The 21289-nt window shown below is 39.3% G+C and overlaps 1 protein-coding gene across 1 annotated transcript in view; it reads left to right on the forward strand.

Annotated features, from left to right (window-relative positions):
* Positions 1-21289, forward strand: part of slit3 (slit homolog 3 (Drosophila)) — a 240093-nt gene that overhangs the window by 168115 nt on the left and 50689 nt on the right. Inside the window, exons 7-14 of the mRNA XM_086260441.1 lie at positions 2934-3005; positions 6782-6945; positions 7914-8058; positions 10998-11069; positions 11886-11957; positions 13224-13295; positions 16215-16358; positions 17399-17562. Of these exons, the coding sequence (XP_086116567.1) occupies positions 2934-3005; positions 6782-6945; positions 7914-8058; positions 10998-11069; positions 11886-11957; positions 13224-13295; positions 16215-16358; positions 17399-17562 (905 nt within the window). The remainder of the gene's footprint in view (positions 1-2933; positions 3006-6781; positions 6946-7913; positions 8059-10997; positions 11070-11885; positions 11958-13223; positions 13296-16214; positions 16359-17398; positions 17563-21289) is intronic.

Consider the following 21289-nt stretch of genomic DNA (forward strand, 5'->3'; position numbering starts at 1 on the left):
AAAGGGAAAAACGGAACCCTTAAAACCTCATTAAAGACATTCATCACTTTGTTACGCTAAGAGGGCATTTTGCTGGCATATTTGGCGATCGTGGCTCAAGAGTTGGGAGTTCGCCTTGTAATCGGAAGGTTGCCGGTTCGAGCCCCGGCTTGGACAGCCTTGGTCGTTGTGTCCTTGGGCAAGACACTTCACCCGTTGCCTACTGGTGGTGGTCAGAGGGCCCGGTGGCGCCAGTGTCCGGCAGCCTCGCCTCTGTCAGTGCGCCCCAGGGTGGCTGTGGCTACAATGTAGCTTGCCATCACCAGTGTATGAATGTGTGTGTGAATGGGTGGATGACTGGATATGTAAAGCGCTTTGGGGTCCTTAGGGACGAGTAAAGCGCTATATAAATACAGGCCATTTACCATTTACCATTCACTTGTCCCCTTTAGAAGGAAAAATCACTGCAAATCAGTACAAAATTGTTCTGAGTGATCACCTGCTGCTAGTAGAGTTTCAGAGTCTTATAAAGTCATTAGAAGGACACACCAGTGTTAATCTGGTGGCACAATATCAACAACAGTAGTTTTCTTTTTTAATTGCCACATATCTATGTCCTGCCTACCACATGTACTTTCCTTCTAGGATTAAGACTGATTGATCACTGGTATTTTCTGCATTTTTCTGTCCATATCCTCAGAAAAAAAAAATTCAGAGAATCAATAAACGCTGTGTGTATGTGCGTGTTTGGCTGTAATGACAGTCAGCCTTGTTTTTCATTCCGCTTTATGTCGATACTAGATATGAGACACAGTGTACAATATGAGGCAGCTAATAGGCAGAGACAGAGGTGACCTGCTTATGAGATATACGAGAAGAGGCTTTGAAGAAAGAGTGTGGGTTTATACGTACATGTATTAATAAATAATGAAATAACAGTATATGCTCTGTATGCATATGATGGCGTTGCACATAATCAAAATGTCTAAATTCAAACATTTTGTTTTGAAGAGATTTAAAATGAAATTGATGGCTTTTATTGAGAGCAATAAGCCATCCTGTGTGTGTGTGTTTTTTTCCTTAGTAAACTGACTAAATATCTAGCAAAATTCATTGTGGTTCAGTTATCTAGGTGAAATGTTTTGAGCATGTCCAACTGGGGGAGTCAGTGGGGCAGACCCAGAGCACACTGGAGAGATTACATCTTTCAGCTGTCTTGGGAATGCCTCAGTATTCCCCCATAAGAGCTTGAGGCGGTCGCTGGGGAAAAGGAATCAGCAAGTGTTCTTAGACTGCTTCCTCCACAACCCGGACCCTGATAAATGGTAGAAAACAGATGGATGAAGAAGTAAATTCTTACAACCATTCAGAGTTAAATTTCAAATACTTGGTAAATATAATAATTTACTCATGTTGAGCTGTAACGTTTGGTTAAATATAATAGTTGAACAACAAAGATTGTTTTCCCTCTTATAGGCTGCTTTTTGGAAGAACTCTTTATTCTTTATTGGAACTCCTCAGATGTACTTTGAATCTTTTCAGGGTTCTCGATTCACAGCTCTGAAACCTGTTTGAAACCTGTGTCTAGGGATGGGTGTTGATAAGATTTTCACGATTCCGATTCCATTTTCGATTCTGTTTAACGATTCGAGTATTTATTGATTCTCTTATCGATTCTTTTTAAAAAAGGAGAACACTAAGATCGATTAGCTTAGAACTTTCTTTTATATCTTCTCTTTGAACAAGATAGAAATTTAGGAGTAACATGGCCTTACAAACCCAACAGTGAGATCTTAAGAGATCCAGCCTACGGCTCTTCAATGGGGTGTCACAGGGTCTCCAGGAAAAAACATTGTAAATGTAAAATAATAAAATAAATATTCTTCTGTAGCAATAACAAAGTATAACATAAATGATTCTGTAGCAATTACACAAGAATATCCAGTAATGTCCCTGCCTACAATTAAACACATTCACTTACCAAAAATCATCTGCTGTGGCAAATGGGTGCAAGCCTTTGACCACAAACTGAGTCACTGCTCGGTGACATTCGTCTATCCTGGCCTGAAAGGAGACGCTACCGCTAGACTACAGCAAGAACTGCCAGCATCTGAGCCAGACTGTCTGTCTCATCATGGTCACCTAAATGCACAGTAATGGCAGGTTTGTAATAAGGCAGATTGCGCTAACATAATATGCACTGTTAGTTGATTATTTACCTGCCGCATTAACGGGAGAGGACGTGCAAACGTTACCGCTGCTGCTGGGTTGAGATTCACGAGTCCGGAGCGGAATTAAAAACACGACATTCATGTAAGGTCATTGCGTGTTTTGTGAGCAAATGCTTTTGCATATTCGTAGTGTTTCCTCCCTTAAATGAAATATCTACTTTGCAAGTATTGCAAGTTGCCCTGTTGTCATCCATTCTCGTAAAGTATAACCAAACTTATAACCGTGTTTCCTGCCAGGTAAATGATGCTCCGCAACGTGGTGACGTCATTCATGGCGACTGGAATCGATAAGGGAATCGTTTGTAAAAATGGCAAACAACTCCAAGGAATTGAAACAGTGGGAACCGGTTCTCAACAAGAACCTGGTTTCGATACCCATCCCCACCTGTGTCCCCTATCATTTATTAATTTTTTGAGAAGTAGTGGGAGTATTGACACTGTGATACTTCTTTATTTTAATACCTGTATCACATATTTTTGTAGCTATGTTATTTTTATTTTTTATTCATTCTTCTGAGTCCAGGGGAAACAATATTTTGATCCTGTGTACGTCGCTTACATATTGCAGAACTAACAATAAAGTGACTATGACAGGGATTTAAACCTTCTATTTCAATGAAATATATTCTGACGATTTTAAGGCCAGTGAGTTGCACCAAGATTGGCTTTTGGTAAAAAAAACTGCATCTCTGATTTCCTGTCCCTCTGTTTTTGTGTGTCCAGCACTCTCAACAACAACAACATCACCCTCATCCCACTATCCAGCTTCAACCACATGCCAAAGCTGCGGACACTGTGAGTATTACACACTCTGACATGCACAATCAAGCACAAAGAGAAATCTTCAAACATATACTCTAGACACTGATACACAAGGACTCTGTTACTGTTTTATTACATATTAATACACACCTTGTACACATGACTCAACTCACAACGGACCACTACATAGGTGATGCATAGTTCCATACTCATACCACATAATAAAATGCACACATATAAAGGATGGAGGCAGAGTGTGATTGGCTAATCTTGCCATAATAAGAGACTGACTCTTCTATTGTTTCATGACTGTGAATAATCATGTGGCCATTACGTACACACAGGCACATAAAGACTTTCAGACAAATACACAGAGATGAATACAAATATGTGCATGTACCACGCAGACACACACATGCACGCTTGAGTAATGGTAACCTCATTAATGCCACAAGAAAGACTTGTTTAGGCTCTATAGTTCAATCTGCTTTGATTCATTAAAAGAAACCTCCTTTACTGATGTTACTGATGTGAACACACACACATACAAACACACTATTGTGGTCCAAGATGAACCCAAGCCAAATTATCATCTCTGACTGATTTAAAGGGGGCTTTGATTTGTTTGTGTGTATGTGTGCATTTTCTGCTTAGTTGTGTGAAAGAGATCTTTCAGTTGCCAAGGTGATGGCACAACATCTCGAGGGAGTCTCTAATCGTAATCTCGTGGGACTTTCTGTGAGACAGACCGTGGGTTGCATTCCTTCTGGCCACACTGGGGTTGAATTCTGCCAAACCATGGCATGCACCAAATGGGATTTCCTCCCCGAATCATCATTTTCTGAGAGGCTCTTGTGTGGTCACACCGCTCTACTTAACATTTTGAAATGGGGATTTTTAAACATAAAACCCAGCTAAATACAAGCAGGATAACATTTACACAGATCCATTTATCTTTCACAGCCATTTTTGTGCTTCAACTTTTGACCGACAACAGCCATCAATAGCCAATCACATAGCGGGGTTTCCATTTTTCTTGCATGCTGCTGCAACTCTAGTGGCAATACAGCTTGAAATCAGGCTTTTAAAATTGGATTTCAGGCAGCAGCACAGCTACACAGTTGCCAGCAGATTGAGTACAGAGTTACCAATATCCAATATCTTTTAATCAGAGACCCTCGTCCGCTTCTGTTTTCTGTCAACACTGAGTGACTGTCTCCTCTGATTTCCACGTTCTTCCTCTTCCCTGTTTCTGCTTCATATTTGTCCCATCTTCCTCCGATCTTCTACAGTATGTCTCAGCTTTTTTTAAATCACTTTCTTCCCTTCATTTTTCTCTAAAATGTCTTTACTCGCCTCATTATCTCCATTGGTTTTCTCCTTCCTGGTAAAGTCTGGATCATTTTATTGCTTCCTCTGTCCTTTCAATCTTTTTTTTTCCGCACTTGTCTTATTCTGTTACTCTTCTCGTCTTGTATTTTTCCTACCCCTCCCTTTCTTTCTATGCCTCATGTTAGTCCCCTACCTCTCTACCACATCTCCTTTACGTCCAGTAACCATCCCCCTCTGCTTTTCCCCCCCGTCTTGCATCTTTCTCTCTATTAAATTTTTTAACCGTTCTCTTTTGCCACCCTCAGATCTCAGTATTGAATTTGATGCCTTTATAAAAACGACTCATTCAATCAAATCTTTAGAGATGTCCCTGATATGATTAGCAGAGAAGTTCTAGAAGTGCGTGTATGTGTTTGTGTGCGTAAAAACTTCTTTGAGGAAAAAGTGGTTCACCTTCCCTGAAGCTATAATCCATATTTCTTTCTCTTTTTCTTCAGTGTCCGTGTAGCCTATTAGTAGTAATGGTATCACATCATGGTGTCTTTCATTCATAAACTTGACCCAGTGGAAAGATCAGAACTCCTACTGCTACTTTACTGTGTGGGTGTTATTTGGGGCACAACTGTTCTCAAGATGTGTCCAGTAACCCCCCAGCATGACTCTAAGAATAAACACACATATATATAGACACACATTCATTTACCTAACCAGCTTGCACAATGCCTCTAGTCACTTGCAACCAACAACATCAACAGATGCATTCAAACTGACTTTAAGCTATACACAAACAACAGTCCACACACACATAAACACAGCTCTCTATACCCCCTGCCTGTTCCCATTCTCCCCTGTGTTTTAATCCTACTTGTCAGTAATTAAGGCTGAGCCGGAGGTGGGCCAGGACGTGGCTATCTCCAGGCAGGGGTGCAACTATAAACTGGATTTATAATGGGAGAGCGGTATTAAAACCCACTGCCCCCGCTGCTAGCATCAATGAGACCATCTCTGTTCCATAACAGGATTTGTCCTCTGCTTTATTACAAAAGGAGGCCTGTCTTCTGAAAGGCCAGATATCCCGGCTGGCATATAATACGCTGACAAGACATTCTGCTGTTCATCCACCCTTCTCCTCCTCCTCCTCATCTCTCGCTCACTCTCTCTCTCTCGAGGTGCCAATACAGTCCAACCAGTGCAGCCTGTAGAGAGTGAGCTCCGTGAAACAACACCTGATGCTTTCTATAGAGAGCAGAACCTTTTAATTAATGCTACAAGTGAATTTTAAAAAGCCTATTAGAGTGACAAGTTTCCTTAAATAATTTAAATGCATTAAATATCACTTGAAATCAATTCTCAATGTTGTCACCTGATAACAATTCTACTTATCTTAAGTGTAAAGGTCAGTTGAATAGTCGTTATGATAAGCAGCCAGCCACAACATTTCCTCTGCAGTATAGCTGTTACCCACTAGGTCACTAGAGCAAAAGACCTCTGGGGTCTCGTGGGTTATGAAGTAGGGTCCAGGTCAATTTACCATTGATGCACGATCAGATTGAGGGTCAAGGTTTCCCAACAGAATTTTGCATTTAACATCATTATGTATTTTTTTGGGAATATGGCTAATTGGTATATGTCTTCCTTCAATTCCCAACAACAAAAGCATTTTGATTATAGCTACATAAAATAAGTTGCCACTGATTTTACAAAAATAAAAACAAAAACATGTTTTAAATGCCATCTCAAAAACATCACAAAAACATCACCAAAACCAAATAGCTGCTAAAAGACTTTATTCCAGGCTCTTTAAGATCAATCACCTCTGTAAAGGGCATGTTCATGTTAATCACATTTTGTCATTCTGGGCAATAAAACAAGCCAAAACAACCAAATAAGGCCATATTAATAAGTAGGATCTTTTTCTAATTGCCCCCCTTCCCCCCTACCCCACCCTTAGATGTATTTTGTGATTTTCACTCTTGCTCTTGTTGTGCACTCATAGTTTCTAATTATTGCTTGGCCTGTTTTTGGTCTGTTTCCCATCTGACCAAATTAAATTTCTTCATTTTTTTAAAGATCTGTCTCTGTCTTTCTTTTGTAATTCCTTATTTTGTGTTTTAGGGATTTTTTTTGTTTCTAAAGAAATTGTGATTTAGTGTTGTGTTCCATCACTCTAGAGGGAGTCATATTCTCACAGACCTTGGAGAAATGAGGGTTGACTAAAGGACTCTGAGAGTATGTGTTGTCATGTTTCAGCTAAAAAGTAGCCTTAAGATCCTTGGCAAAGATGCGTAAAAACAAAAAATTCAGTCTGTTCTATTCGAATGCAGACTCAAACGCTCTTAGTGATGTGTTCTTCTGACCTGTTGTACCCAGAGTTGTTAAGAATTTCTTTTCCAGTCACAAATATTATTTTGGATTGGATAATAATCGTATTTAAACACAAAAATCTATCATCCTTTCTTTCCTCCATCTCACTTCAGCCGTCTGCACTCCAACAACCTCCACTGTGACTGTCAGTTGTCCTGGCTCTCTGATTGGCTCAGAGCCAGGCGGGGCTTGGCTCCCTTCACCCAGTGCATGGCCCCTGCCCACATGAGGGGCCTCAACGTCCCAGATGTGCAGAAGAAAGATTTTGTCTGCAATGGTGAGTTGACAACAACAAATTTACACACAGTGCTTCAGCGACAGATCTTTACACTCAGATATCACTATTTTTAATGGTGGTTAGTCTATTTTCATTGACACTGAAATAAAACACTTTTGGGTCCTTCTCTTTGCTCGGCTGCAGTTACATCATACTGATGCATAAATATAGCATTCATCTCATGAAGTTAACCTGAATTTTTGAGGAAGAGTGATGCATGGGTAGTACATAATTTAGAAATGAGCCAGTGTTCACTGTAGAGCTGTTGGCAGCTGACTCTGTGCTGTTGAGGTATACAATATAGAGAATATAGTAAAACTAAAGGCGGTATTATACGCAGGGTTGTTATCGTCTCCAGACAGCTCAGCATTGAGTTTATTACACTGACAGAATTACAGCATGTAGAGCGTGTAATCAGCTAAAAAGCCACAGTAAGAGCAGTAGTGTTATCAGCTGCAGATAGCACAGGCAATGTTTACAGGCTTCTGATTCAGCTTTCTGCGCTAATAGACTGCCAGGCTGCGCTCTCTTTATTAGCCTTAAGTCTCATTTTTTTCTGCCTACAAGCTACACAGAAAAGCACCTCTCATTGCACTTTTCTCCATTCTCCTCACTTACTGTCAATAAGAGACCGCTCTTTCTCTTTTTTTATTTGTTCACTATTTTTATCCCATCTTTCCACTTTTCACCATTTACCTGCTTTCCCTTTCTCTTCTCTGTATGTCTATCCTGTATTCCTGCTTACTCTAGCGATATTAGGTAGGCATATCTTGGCCAGGTAATGTTTAGCAAATAATCCCGTTTCATCTCAAAAGATAGCATCTTGTGAAGAATGTAGTGCAGTTGCTTTAGAAACCAAACAACAGCATCAGCTTTTTTTCATCCTCATATTTGGCTGATTGGTTTCTTTATTTTTTGTTTTTTTAATTTGCAATTACAATCTCATATCTGTATATTGCTTTCTACAGGTCCAGCCCAGACCGAGTCCAGGACTTGTGCTCCTCAGGTAACCGTTTGCCCACCCAGCTGCAGCTGTAACAACAACATAGTGGACTGTCGTCGTAAAGGCCTTACTGAAATTCCAGTAAACCTCCCTGAAGGCATTGTGGAGATGTAAGACTGCTTTACTTGCTAATTCTGCAAATTCATATGTATATGTGTCTTGTATCGTGGGTTCATTCTATTGCAGATGGGGATAACGTGCATTTCCTGGACATGTATGTATATGTCTCAATATTTCTACACTTTTACTGGGTGTTTTGGAAATTGCATTCTAGCCACATACCAGTGATTTGGTCATGTTTACGTACGTGTAAAAGTTTACACCAACTCTTTTGAGCATTATAAGATATAAAACGATAAATTAGGCCTCCAATCTATCCCCAGCTGTGGCACATTGTGAGTTTTGCTGTGATAGTTTGTTTTAGACTACACCTAAGCTCCACACTTTTCCTCGTCTTTCTCTCATGCTCTTCCTTTCTTTTACACACCGATTTAAACACACACACGCGCCACAGGGGGACGTGTTTGATATCCGTATTGATCGCTGTACCCTGTTTGTTTGCACAGAGGACAGCTGGTTGATTGCTCTGTGAGTAAAGGAGCAATTCTTGCCCGCAACTGCACACCAATACCGTTATACCTCCCCAGCATAAGTAATAGATTCTCACAAAGTCACGCACACACCAACCCACACATATGCAGACACAGTAGTTTTGTTTGCACAAATAAAGTCTGTACTTTGAAAAAAACAAAACAAAAAACACACATACAGGTATGTTTTTGGATTGAGCCATAAGTACAACAACACCTTATAAAATCTCCAGGGCATGCACACACAGACAGACATACACGCACACACACACATGCACAGCATTAGCATTGGATCTGTGATAATGAATGTTGCTGCTGCAGCACGAAACAATAGAGTATAATAGGATGATGTATTGTCATTCCTTTAATGGAGACAAAGTCATCCTTCTGAATGGCAGTGCCAAGGATCACTGCTACATGTCTGGATCCTTTTAGAGTCATTGTATAACTCTACACTTTAAATATCTTAACATAACTTTTCAAGTTAAATATAAAACCAATATAATTTTTATTGTCATGTTTGCCTCAACAAATATCTGACTCCAACAGACGTTAATGTCTGTGCTCTTTTCTACATCTCTGTATACGTGCACAATCAGCCCATTGTTAACACACTGGCTAACCTGCCAAACTCATCTCCTGTTCCTGTTGTTGTTTAATTGCCTCCTAACCTTATAGATTTTTTTATATAGCTTTTTAAAATGTCTCTTTTTTTAATACATCCTTTGATATTGAGCCTCTAAGTGTCTTTGTCTAAGGCTTGTTTAGCTACCCCTACGTGTAATTTGTAACTTGTTGTGTGTGCAGATTGTCTTTGTCAGTATCCATACATTGATTTATTTTGACCCCTGAGTTGAAATAAAGTGCTGTTGGCTGCCAGGGAGTGAAGTGATGAAATCTAAAGGGCAACACAAGCCAAGAAACAGGCATCTGTAGTGTAAGACCTGCGCTGCATTCAAAGTCAGGACAACGTCCGTTTTCATAAAACACAGCGGTCACAAATTGGCACACTAAGATAAAGTTTATCCACATAAAATGAGTCTTTGAGTCCATACTATAATTTGTTATTTAGAACTCTGAATTGACTACAGTGGCTCAAAACAGTGATTTTAAACATGATGCACAGATACAATTGCCATCAGGGAAGAAAGAGTGGGATGGTGAGTTAAAGTAAGGAGGATGACTGGGTGGGAGGCTGAAGAGAAGGATGAAAAGAAGAAGAAGGGTGGATTAGTTTCCATTTATCATCCTGACAGCTGACCCTGTGGATGGCCTTGGGACCTCACTGCATCCTCCTCTTTTCTCCTGATTTCCCCTCTCCTCTCCCCTGTTGTCTCCACTTTTCCACTCCTCTGATTTCCTTTTTATTGCCCTCCTTTCCAACTCCTCTCCTATGATTTTCCCTTTCGCCTTTTGTCTTCTCTCTTTTGTCCACAATGTTTTGACTCATTTTCTATCTTACTCCTGTGACTTTTTATTAAATACTCATTTTAATAAAACAGTAATTAATTTTTTTTGTGTGTTCATTTTTCCCTCCTTGTCATCACAACACCATGGAGACATGAAGAATACATGAACAGTTGAATGGGTTTCCTTGACCATCAGGAGAGCAGAAGCTAAACTGTAGTAAATTTTCCCAAATGTCGGCTGTGTGCCTAGTTTTGATGGCTCCCTATGTGATAATAGAGTATTACTACCAGTATGATCTAATAGGTCTGCAGCCTTCCAGAAAAAATGATGGAGTTCCCTTTGGTCCTTTTGAAAAAGCTGAGAAATTTTCAGTCTGTTTGTAAAGACAGTGGCGTTGCATTTACAGAGGAGAATGATCGAGGAATCTACTGGAGATTCAAATTTAAACTATATTTGAAAAGATTATTCTGTACATGTAACTGCTTTAAAACTGTTCATGGACAGTTTGTAGAAAAACCTATTAACATTCATTTTAATGTTTCAGTTCCCATTCATCATATCTCATTACATACTGCCCCTTTGGCCTTAATTTCATTAGAAGTACAAGTTTTGTTGTCAGTAGTCCAGATTTTCATCAGAGCCTTTTTCTTCTTCTACACTCACATCAGAATGACTCTATGTAAACACATTACTGCTGAGCTGTAAAACTCAAGACAACATTTCACACTGAGCGACCTTGGCCCGCATCTGCTATAAAGCACTGACTCACCGGCAGAAATATTTTGTAGATGTTGATTGGAACAGCCACCTTTTGAACTTTTTGTGCACTTGCGTTTGGCTTTGGTGGCGGCTAAACAGGACTTTATTATAACCTTGGAAGTAGAAAAAACGAGCTTACTGTGTCCAGTTGATATATATGTATTGGAAATTCATAATTTAATGTTTCTTTTTATGTTGACGTAAATGATCTTTTCAGTAATTAAAAAGTTTAAATATCTTCTCCATTTCTCTATTTTTATTCCTGTCTCTGTTCCTCTCTCTCTCTACAGTCGTCTGGAGCAGAACTTGATTAAAAGTGTCCCTGCTGGAGCCTTTTCTGCCTACAAGAAACTCAAGAGGATGTGAGTCTGTCTGGAACAACCTGCATACATCTAAACACATGCAAATACACACAAGTATTAAATAATAATGTTCAATATATTAAACAAGTTTTAGGCAAACTACATTCTAAACAAATGTCTACTTTCTAAGATATTTTTTATGATTGCTAATCTTAGTGTTATTATGCCATGACTGAATGGTATAAGTGTTGTAAATAGATATAAAAAAGGCCAATTAACCACTGAAAAATTGCATATGTACACAAAGGCTTTAAAAAGCTTTAAAAAGCCCACTACTAGATTTTCAAGTAAGATTAAGAAATACCAGAATCATTATACCTCACTATAAGGACCTATGATTGAGGTTTTTCCTCAACCATCATCTTACCAAATTATGACAGAAACTAATATAACTAATAACTAATATACTATGTACACAGTCATACAGATATAAAGATTAATACTGGAAAAGTTGTTATCATGCAGATGCCCGAAAATGCTAAACACGTGCAAGGTTACAAGGTTATTCACCCGCCTGCTCACAGTGTTAACCTCTCCTCAGCAGCAGTGTTTAACAATATATCTTACAACAGTCAAAACTGACTGACATGAACTGCACTTAACATGTCACTGCTTCCATTTTCTCGCTTGCCCTCATTTACTTATATATTCAGTCCCCTCTTTCTTACTCTTGTCCCCGTGCCATGACCTCTGCTGATGTACTCTCGCATAATCATTTTTCATACAGTTCTAGGACATTCGCACAAAAATGAACCCCATTGCTGTGTATTAGAGTAATCTCACACACACACACACTCTCCCACTCTTTCTCCCCAGTGACTTGAGTAAGAACCAGATTTCTGACATTGCTGCCGATGCTTTCAGTGGCCTTCGCTCACTCACCTCATTGTAAGTATGACACATGTGCATGTAAACGGACACAGACATGTACACAAACACACATCCAGACAGAAAAGTAATTGCATTTCCAGACATTAAGCAAATAAAAATGTTGTCACAGTTGATGCTGACAAGGGGAACACAGTGCAGCCGAATGTGTGTATGTTCTGTACGTGCATCTGTGAATATGTTGTTGTGTATGCAATTGTGCATGTCTGTGATCACTCACTATGTCTGTGTGTGTCTGTCTCTGAGGGTGAAAGTGATAAGAACATGAAGGACAGTTTAATTTGAATCAATCTGGAGCATGAAAATGAGACAGACAAGAAGGGGCAGACAAGGTGAACCCTACTGGGTGTTACGACTGAACATGTATATGCACAAACAAGCACACGCACTTACACACACATACGCAGGAATGTCACTGGGAGGCTAAACCTCTGCACTGGAGTCCTGCTCAAGCACAAGGTTACAACACATACAACTGTTCCAGTGACTTAAATTATGCAACTGCAACTGGAAGCACATCTCAAACCTAATTTCGGTCTTTGACTAATAAATGAGATCAATTGTAAAAAGCAGTATGCATAGTGAGAAAAGCCTTAGTTTCAACGTGACTGTGATGTCCATGTTTTCATCTGACAGAAGTTTAAAAAAATGGTTTCCACTGGAAACAGACAGCTTTTTGTCTTTGATTGCAACACAATTTCAGTTCTTCCAACTAAAATAGTTTTTCCAGTTGAGTGAACATGATGACTTTTTCATTCCTAGGAGATGCACTGAGCGTCTTTCTTGCCTTTTGGAGAGCTGAATAGTTGTAATTTAATGGAAGATGGGTCAGGCTAAGAAATACAATAATAACAATGAGGGTATTTTAGTTTACAGTGTCATTTCAAGTAGTTGGCGAATCGAGTGTATCTGCAGATTTTATTATTTAGATGTTTTCAGGTAGACTAAGTGTTCTTTTCTGTTACTGGCTGAAACAATTTTTCAATTCTTAACTTAAACAAAGACCAAAAATCTATAGCTCTCCATTGATCAACAACATTAACACAGTAAGCTATTTAAAAATTGGACTTAGGGTGATGTGTCTCAGAAATGTGTACAGGATATCTTCTTTCAGTAGCATCACCAAAACTCCCAGAATGTTCTCAAAATAAGAGAATCAGCAGGGAAACTCTGGAGGACCAATAAAAATATTTTATTAGGCCACACGTCGGACTTCACATCACATAAGTCTCAAGGCTTTAAAGTCATGTAATTTGTCCATTTCAGGGTACTATATGGCAATAAGATCACCGAACTGCCCAAGGGAATATTTGATGGACTGGTTTCCCTGCAGCTACTGTAAGTATCGTCTGTCTGGTCTGTTGTTCTGTGTGTGGCTGGATGCATGTGTGTGGTATCCAAAAAATACACTGGGCAGTATATAAAATAATAAAAATACGAAATCATAATAACACCCCAATAAAGAATGAACTACTGAGGAAACATTGTATACAGTTTGAGCCAAATGTTCAAACAGCTTCAGTTTCTTTTACTAAATATCAACCAGTAAACATGTAAAATGTCTGATTTTACTTTTCTTTTTTTATTGTTTGAAGCCAAACATGACAATATTTGGTCAAATAAACTATAAAAAAATAAATAAGGAGGTCCATTATAGCCCTGTGCAGCCAGTCAATTTAAAAGACAACTCAATTAAAAATACTCCAAAATGCACCAACATGAATGAGGGGTCCAGTTCAGTGATTTGAATTATCAGGCCTAGAATACAGCAGTAGTTTGCTACAGCGAGTTTAGCACACCTGACAATTAAAGAGGCAATGCTTCTAACTGTAAGCATTATTGGAACACCTCCAGGATGCATTATAAAACCACAGCAGTCTGCAGGTATTGGTGCTCTTGACGCCAGCATCAGGTGGCCTTTAGGACAACTGCTGTGTTTTGGTCCCAGAGTTTGTCACTTCAGGTTGACATACTTCTGAAGTGGCCATCTGTGGAACTGCATTTTTTTTTTTTTTTTTTGCAATTCCAATTGGCATTAATTGGTTTCAGTGGAGCATAATAGGCAGAAATTACTACATTTATATGAAGTGTACTTAATTTTCCCTGGTTATGGTGATTTACTAATTTGGCATCAGCAGTCCGTATCCACCTCTGGACAATTATCACAGCTAAGGCCAATGGTATGGGTCGATGTTATTCACTATTGTGCAGTAACAGCTACTATGGAATGTTGTCTTCCACGATTAACCTTTGAACTGTCATTTATCTGTGTATGTCAGTATAAAATGCTAAGTATGAAACAAATAAATTGGTGTGCTACAATACGAACTGTAATCTCCCACAGTTCTTGTTATCTTACGTATTGTAGGGGGGAAACTATTAATTCTGAATAATTCCTCATGGGCACAGATTCAAACTGCAGCTGCTGGTTCAACATGCAGTAAAAAATTCTATAACAGCTACATAAGTACTGTATGTGGCATATGGTCCTCGGAAATGCCGCAGTCCACTGCAGAAACAGCTAATGTTCTGGGCTTTTCCATCGTAAAGTGAAGCGAAGCAAAGAGAATGAGGACGAGTGAGCCTAACCCACAAACACCTTTTACAGGCTTAGGTGGATCATTTGGATGCATGGTGCATAGTAAGAGAGAAAGAGAGAGGGAAAGGGGGTGGGCAGATGTGGATGGATAGATAAATTAATGGATGGCTGGATGAGGAGTGAAACTGACGTAGACATTGGAAAGAAGACAGATATGAACAAATGTATACATGCAGGAAATATTAGAAGAGCAGAAATAACTACTGGGAGATCAAATTTGTGCTTTTTGTGTCAACCAGTATGTGACACTGTTATCAATGAACAACTCAAATTGGAAAGAGCATTTCCTTATATTTCTTCATGCATGTATGCATTGTCCATTTACAGGATGATTCAGTCCCATTGTTGTGCATGTGTATAACAAACTGAATGATTAGCTAATACTCACGTATTGAAACATTCTAGCACTCACTCAGCAGGTGAATGGAAGAAATGCCTTTTAATATTTCACCACTGACACAAAAACCTCTCATGTCTCTGAAGGCAGTCAGTTTGTCAAGATTCACTCACATAGTGTAATAATTATAAATTACATTCAGCTTTCACTCTTGAATAGAATAGAGCATCATGTTAACCTATGACTGCAAAGATGTGTTTATTGCTTTATATAGCTACTGGTCTGTTTATAATCTCTGGGCTGCTTTGTTTTACTGGTGCGGTTTCAAGTAATTAGTTCCCCCTGTGAGCCGCCTAATGAGGCGTGGATATGTCGCAGAGCAGCACGTGTGCATGTATCACCTGCGAGTGTGTATGTGTGTGTGTATATGCATAAATTAGATGTGCCAGTACAGGCACTCGTTAGAGTGGTTTGAGAATGAACTGCCTTACCAAGCACCAAGTTAGTTACCTGTCAGGGAAAGAAAGGGAAAAAGTAGACTGTTTAGTGTGTGACAGAGAAAAAAGAATGTAACAAAAGACAAGAGGTGGGGAGGGTGAAAGAAGAGGAAAAGTGGAGACTGAGACAGACCCGAAGCAAGAAAAGAGGAAAGGTGGAAATACAGGGAAAAGCTGACAACTTGGAAATATCAGCTAATGACGTGTAGATATGAAAAGACAGCAAGATGGAGAGAAGGTAGAGGTGAAAACTTTTCTGTCATTTACTTAATCCTTCTATCACATTTCTCATTTCCCATTGCCTCTCTCCTCCATTTTGCTTGTCAGCCACGTTCGCTTAAATATATATATCTGTGTCAGTCCAAATTAAATTTTCACCTGTCCCTTCACTGTCTCACTCCATTATTTCCACCACCCTGTATCCATTCTTCCTCCTGCCTTTCCCTCCTTTCACCATCTGTCTCTCCCATCAAAACAAGGTATTACACTCACACACCCAACGGTGGATATTCCCCTCCTGCTCCAGAAGAGAAAGTATAAAACTGCAATTTTCAAATTTATGTGTCACATCGAGAAAAAGTATAATCATGAGTATGTAGGGAAGGGAGGGGTGAGTTTGGTAAGGGACAGAGGATGAAATAGTGAGTAGATGACAGGAGAGGAAAATAGTGGTTTTGCATTTGAGATGCATCTGAGAAAAATGAATTCTCATTATCGATGTGTGCGTTTATCTTTTGTTTGTCTTGAGCACAGATAATACAGCCAAATAAACAAAACAGAGGCAGATGAATAGCAAATGTTAATGGCTCTTCTTTGCATTTCAGATTGCTCAATGCCAACAAAATTAACTGTTTGAGAGTCAACACCTTTCAAGACCTACAGAACCTCAATCTCCTGTCATTATATGACAACAAGCTGCAAACCATCAGTAAAGGACTGTTCACCCCTCTGCGCTCTATCAAGACTCTGTAAGTTCATATATGTTGTTTTACATCATTTTGGTGTCTTAAATAGAGCTGCTGCTATCAGTTGAATCAATAATTAATATGCTGACATAAATGAATTGACAATAGACTGCTTAGATGCCTTACTAGTGAGATATTCCATGCATGTTCAGATGGAGGAGACAGCAGGGCCGATGCAGATTATACAGGAGGGATTATATGTCCCTTCAGCCCTGGGAATGCCTTAAGATCCCAGAGGAATAGCTGGCGAAAGTTGCTGGAAATTGCTGCACCTAGATTGGACTGATACGCTGGCAAGTGTTTTGATATGTGATTTTTCATTTTTACATCAGAAATACATTCTCAGTACACTGGGCTTCTGAAATAGCCAGCCGCTTTTTCACCAAGGGTTTTTACTGCAACATCTGTCGTTTCTCATCTAATATCAGTTTAGACTTAAGAATAACATTTTCACCGGTTAGTTGACACCGCAAAAGTAAAAACAGGGCAGTAACCTACTTGACTAGAAAGAATCGACAGTTGTCTGCTGATTGCACTGAATTTGTTCGTATTCAGGAAACTGCTGCAACTACTTGCAATTGTTTCCTGTTATCAGCACACGATTGCTGATAACTTTGGTCGTTCTATGATCTCCAACCACTGTTTCCCCTACTGTGACTGAACGAAAAGATGTATAGAGATGATAATTGAAAAAAAATCTATTTAGAAAACTGGGCCTTCATTAAGTATCTATGGTCTTCTGTTGGTTAATTAATGAAGGTTATTAGTGTTAATGATAGCTATAAAATTCTTCTCATAACGCTCTCAGCTGCTTGAAACGTAAAATAACTCACTTAATGCAAGAGTAGCTCTCTTGGAAAACATGTGCCTTTGGATGGGAAAAGAAATGCAACAAATGATGAGTTGAATTGTAATTTTTCTGTAGAAGACAGTATTCAGTATATTTATCCAAACCCGAAATCTCAGGCAACTGTAGTAAGCTTGAGATTCTTTTTTCTACAAATCAAGCTTCCACTCTGTCCTTGGTCCTTTTTCTTTTTCAGTCATCTGGCCCAGAATCCCTTTATGTGTGACTGTCACCTGAAGTGGCTGGCAGACTACCTGTTTGACAACCCAATTGAGACAAGCGGAGCACGCTGCAGCCACCCCAGAAGGCTGGCTAACAAACGAATAAGCCAGGTGAAGGGAAAGAAGTTCAGGTGCACAGGTAGGAGATGACTTTACACTGATATACAAGCCAATCATGTATCCAAAATGTATACACAAAATTGTTTTGCAAACCTAGCTATGGATTCCCCCAGATTTTAGTTGTATATATGTAAAGAGAATCTATCCAAGCAGAGCACACAGCTAAAGAAAAAATGCAGGTAAGCATGCCTGAAAAACAGATGTAAATCAATCAGGTTATACTTGAAATGTCACATTTCACAATTGAAGCATTACAAATATATGAAGTATTAAAAGTGCATAAATAAAAACTGAAAACAACTACTAAACAGACACACACCCACAGTTCTTGTCTCTGTGGTAGTGTTGTCTTGCTCTTATTTCCTTTGATAGGAGCCATGGGTTTCACTAATTACAACACAGACCAATTCAGTATGACGCAGCACAATAACTAACTCAGCAGGGACTATCCACAGACTGTGATTGCTCACTTGTGTGAACGAAATTATGTGTGTGTGTCTATCTAGCTGTGTGTGGCTACACTAAACATCAAAACTGCTTATCTGTAGTGGCTTTTTCCACACTGTTTGTTCCTGTCATAAATACTAGTACTGGAAAATTATAATCCTTGAAGCTCTGTTGTGTCAAACTGGTTTTAGGCAAATCACCAATTTAGACAGTATAAGTAAAGCATACACACTGTAGTGAGAATCTCCTTTGCTTTTTCTAGCAGACCAGCGTCTTGTTATCAAGGGCGACACCCTATTATTAATGCTTTGTTTTATATCTAAAACCTCAAATTTGCAGAAGAGCTGAAAAAGTTGATCAAAAGCAACTTTTTAAGCACCAGAATGATTGTTTTTACTGCAACCATCACAGCATCTGTCAATGTGCCATAAAAAGTATTTTTTGACATAACATAGTCACCCCTTCTGCTCTGTGAAATGGTGTGTTCCCAGGATCAAATGGACACACCATTAACAGCATAACCAATACCATTAAATGGCAAGAGGTTTTATCCAAAGTGCTTGTGGTGGCGTGGGCACACATCCTATATTTTTAGCTTAATATCTCAGTGGTATTCAATCTCTTAATGTTTGTGCTCTGCCCATTGAGGTAGATAATAATCAAGATAACCAGATTACAAATTCCCCTAAACTTGGTTATGGCTGTCGTCTTTGCTTTGGCCCTTCCTCTCTGCAGTCCCATGCCTCTCCCTGCATCTCCTCTTCCTCTCTGGACCTTTGTGGATATTCTTGCTATTGGTGGGCAGTGCTCTGATCCTGCCACCCTCCCTGTGTGGATCTGCGGCTGTCTGTTGCCTCTCCTGTCCAGTATGGACCCTGCCCCCTGACTGATTGGTGCAGCTCTCTGTTGCCCCAACTTCCTCCTGTGTGGACCTGCATTTTGATTGGTTCTTGTGCAGCTGTCTCTTGTGCTTGATCTAACCATGTGGCCCCGCCTACTGTAACATCACATGGTTCCGTCAAGCGCCAGGGACCGCCTAGCACACACCTACCTGCCTCTCCCAGCCAATCACACACCTTGGAGCAAAAACTGGGTCAAACATTTAACCTTGTTTGCATTTATCTGTAGGGCTTGTAATATGTGAGTATGACTGTGGTTGAAATAAATGAGTCATAAACTGACATTTGACATTAAAATACAATCAGGGCTGACTATCAACACCTACTAGTTTTCTCTTGCTTATCTCATTGTGATGCCCTGTGGAGTTTTCTTGTAAACCAACACAATTCAAGTGGGTGTTTATTTCCAAGTATTATCTGTTTGTATGTAGCTTTCAATTTATTCTCGGTCTTTTTCTTCTTTTTGTCTTTTATTGTTTTGCCTGCTCCAAAACTTAATTGGTCAGTAGGTCTGAACTAAATTGCCAGTGTGCACCCATGTGTACTCGTGATACTGTGCACTTGCACAACACAAACCAGAAGTAGACACATTTTTAAATAAAATCTTTATGGTGACACTCCGGCTCAAAAACTCCACAGGGTACATTTAAGTGAATTGAGAAACATCCACATTTCGCAGTTCACCTTGATTGCAAAACTGCAAGCATAAATTTGAACTCTAAAATTGCATTTAAACAGATGCTCCTACTTTTGTCATTGTGCTCTGGAAACATCTCCTTGTAATGCTTCAAAGCACATTACAATGAATGCTTGTTTTCTTCACATTTAGATTCTCCGATCGCATGTCAGTGTTTCAGTGGTTAGCATGGCTTATTGTGCATTCATGTGCTCCTTAGATAGCCCCATTTTCCTCTGGTTTTTGTTTGTTCTGCCAGCTTTGATGTGTTTCTATGATTTTGGGTTGGAATGTGGAAACAAAACTGATGCTGCAGACAAGATTTTTTTTGTCTCTCAGTATGTAGAAACAACACTGGTTTCTCTTTCCAGTACACAACTCAAGTTGAGTAGAAAAGAACTAGTCCCTTTTTCCAGCTTATCCAGCTCTCTCTTAAGTTGGATAGCAGCAAGTATTTACAACCTTATTAAAAATTTAATGCAAGATAAAAAAACATATATAATACTTGAATTTTTACCATTAAACTTTCTCGACTGCCATCAGCCAGATATGTACTTTATCTGATATGTATTTGTGTGTGCGCTCTACAACAAAAGTATCTCAGACTTTACATGTTCTGTCTCTAACTTGAGGAGGACGTCCATGTGAAGTTTTCCCAATTATTCCAATTATTCCAAAGCCACATGATTGCACAAATATTCCATCACCTCTCTAGCCCTACACACCTCTCACCCGTGTGTCTGCTAAGAAAAATTCAGCCATTACTATTATTAAGATGATAAAAACCCACCTTCCGGTCTTTGCTTAATTCCCCTTTATTATTCTCTTTCCCTTTCATCCGAACTTTCCCTTGCTCTTTGCTCTCTGTCAGCTTACCCAACTTAACCAACAAGGTTAGAGACAGCCCAGAGACAATATTGCAAAATATTTTTTCCATTGAAAGAAGCTAGCCATGTCTCTCAAAAGATAGACATCACTTGAAGGGCACTGATCATTTGCAGAAAAAAGAAAAGAAAACCTTCAATAGGTGGTCTTAGTTGTTTAACAATGAGCAAATGAGTCATGAAAACAGACTGGAGGCAGCGAATACTTTGTGCCAATGCAAGAATGAAGAGTAGTAAAATGAAGGAAAGATTACATTGACAGAGAGCAGATGGATAAACAAAGAGAGAACAGGAGGAAGAAAAAAAGATAATGATAACGGCGTGAACTATAATGAGAGTACAGTATGTGATGCATGAACGCACGTGCTGCATGATGCAAACCGGGTCTATTCTACAGGCACTCGCAGTCATAAATAATATCTGCTCATATTATATCTAAATAACAGAAGTGGTCTCTGGCTCACCTTGTTAAACAAAAACATCCGGGGTTAAACCACATTTATCTACAAGGTGATTCCATAAACCCACCTGGATATCTGTTCGTTAACTTGATTTACAGCAGCGGCCATGCAGAATTACTGCTCCCTGAATCAGCCCCGTGCCTGCTTGCAGTACAGAGCTGTAGCAGCAACTGCAGCCTGCTGTTTTAAGTAGATACTAGTTTTGTTTTGGTGTTGCTCATTCTGACTGAATTGTGACCGTCCTAGAATTTTACCAACAATGAAACTTCTCAGGAAACAGTTCAACCAGATAGCCTGGGAGAAGAATAACAAAAAATATTGATTTTCTTTTTGTTTTTCTAAATATAAAATTATGTAAATGATTATATAAATGGGATTA

This window comes from Aulonocara sp. 'chitande type north' Nkhata Bay, linkage group LG2 (assembly GCF_057382095.1).
Source record: "Aulonocara sp. 'chitande type north' Nkhata Bay isolate Kocher_YH1m ecotype deep benthic linkage group LG2, A_spYH_male_GT1.1, whole genome shotgun sequence".
Classification (NCBI taxonomy): Eukaryota; Metazoa; Chordata; class Actinopteri; order Cichliformes; family Cichlidae; genus Aulonocara; species Aulonocara sp. 'chitande type north' Nkhata Bay.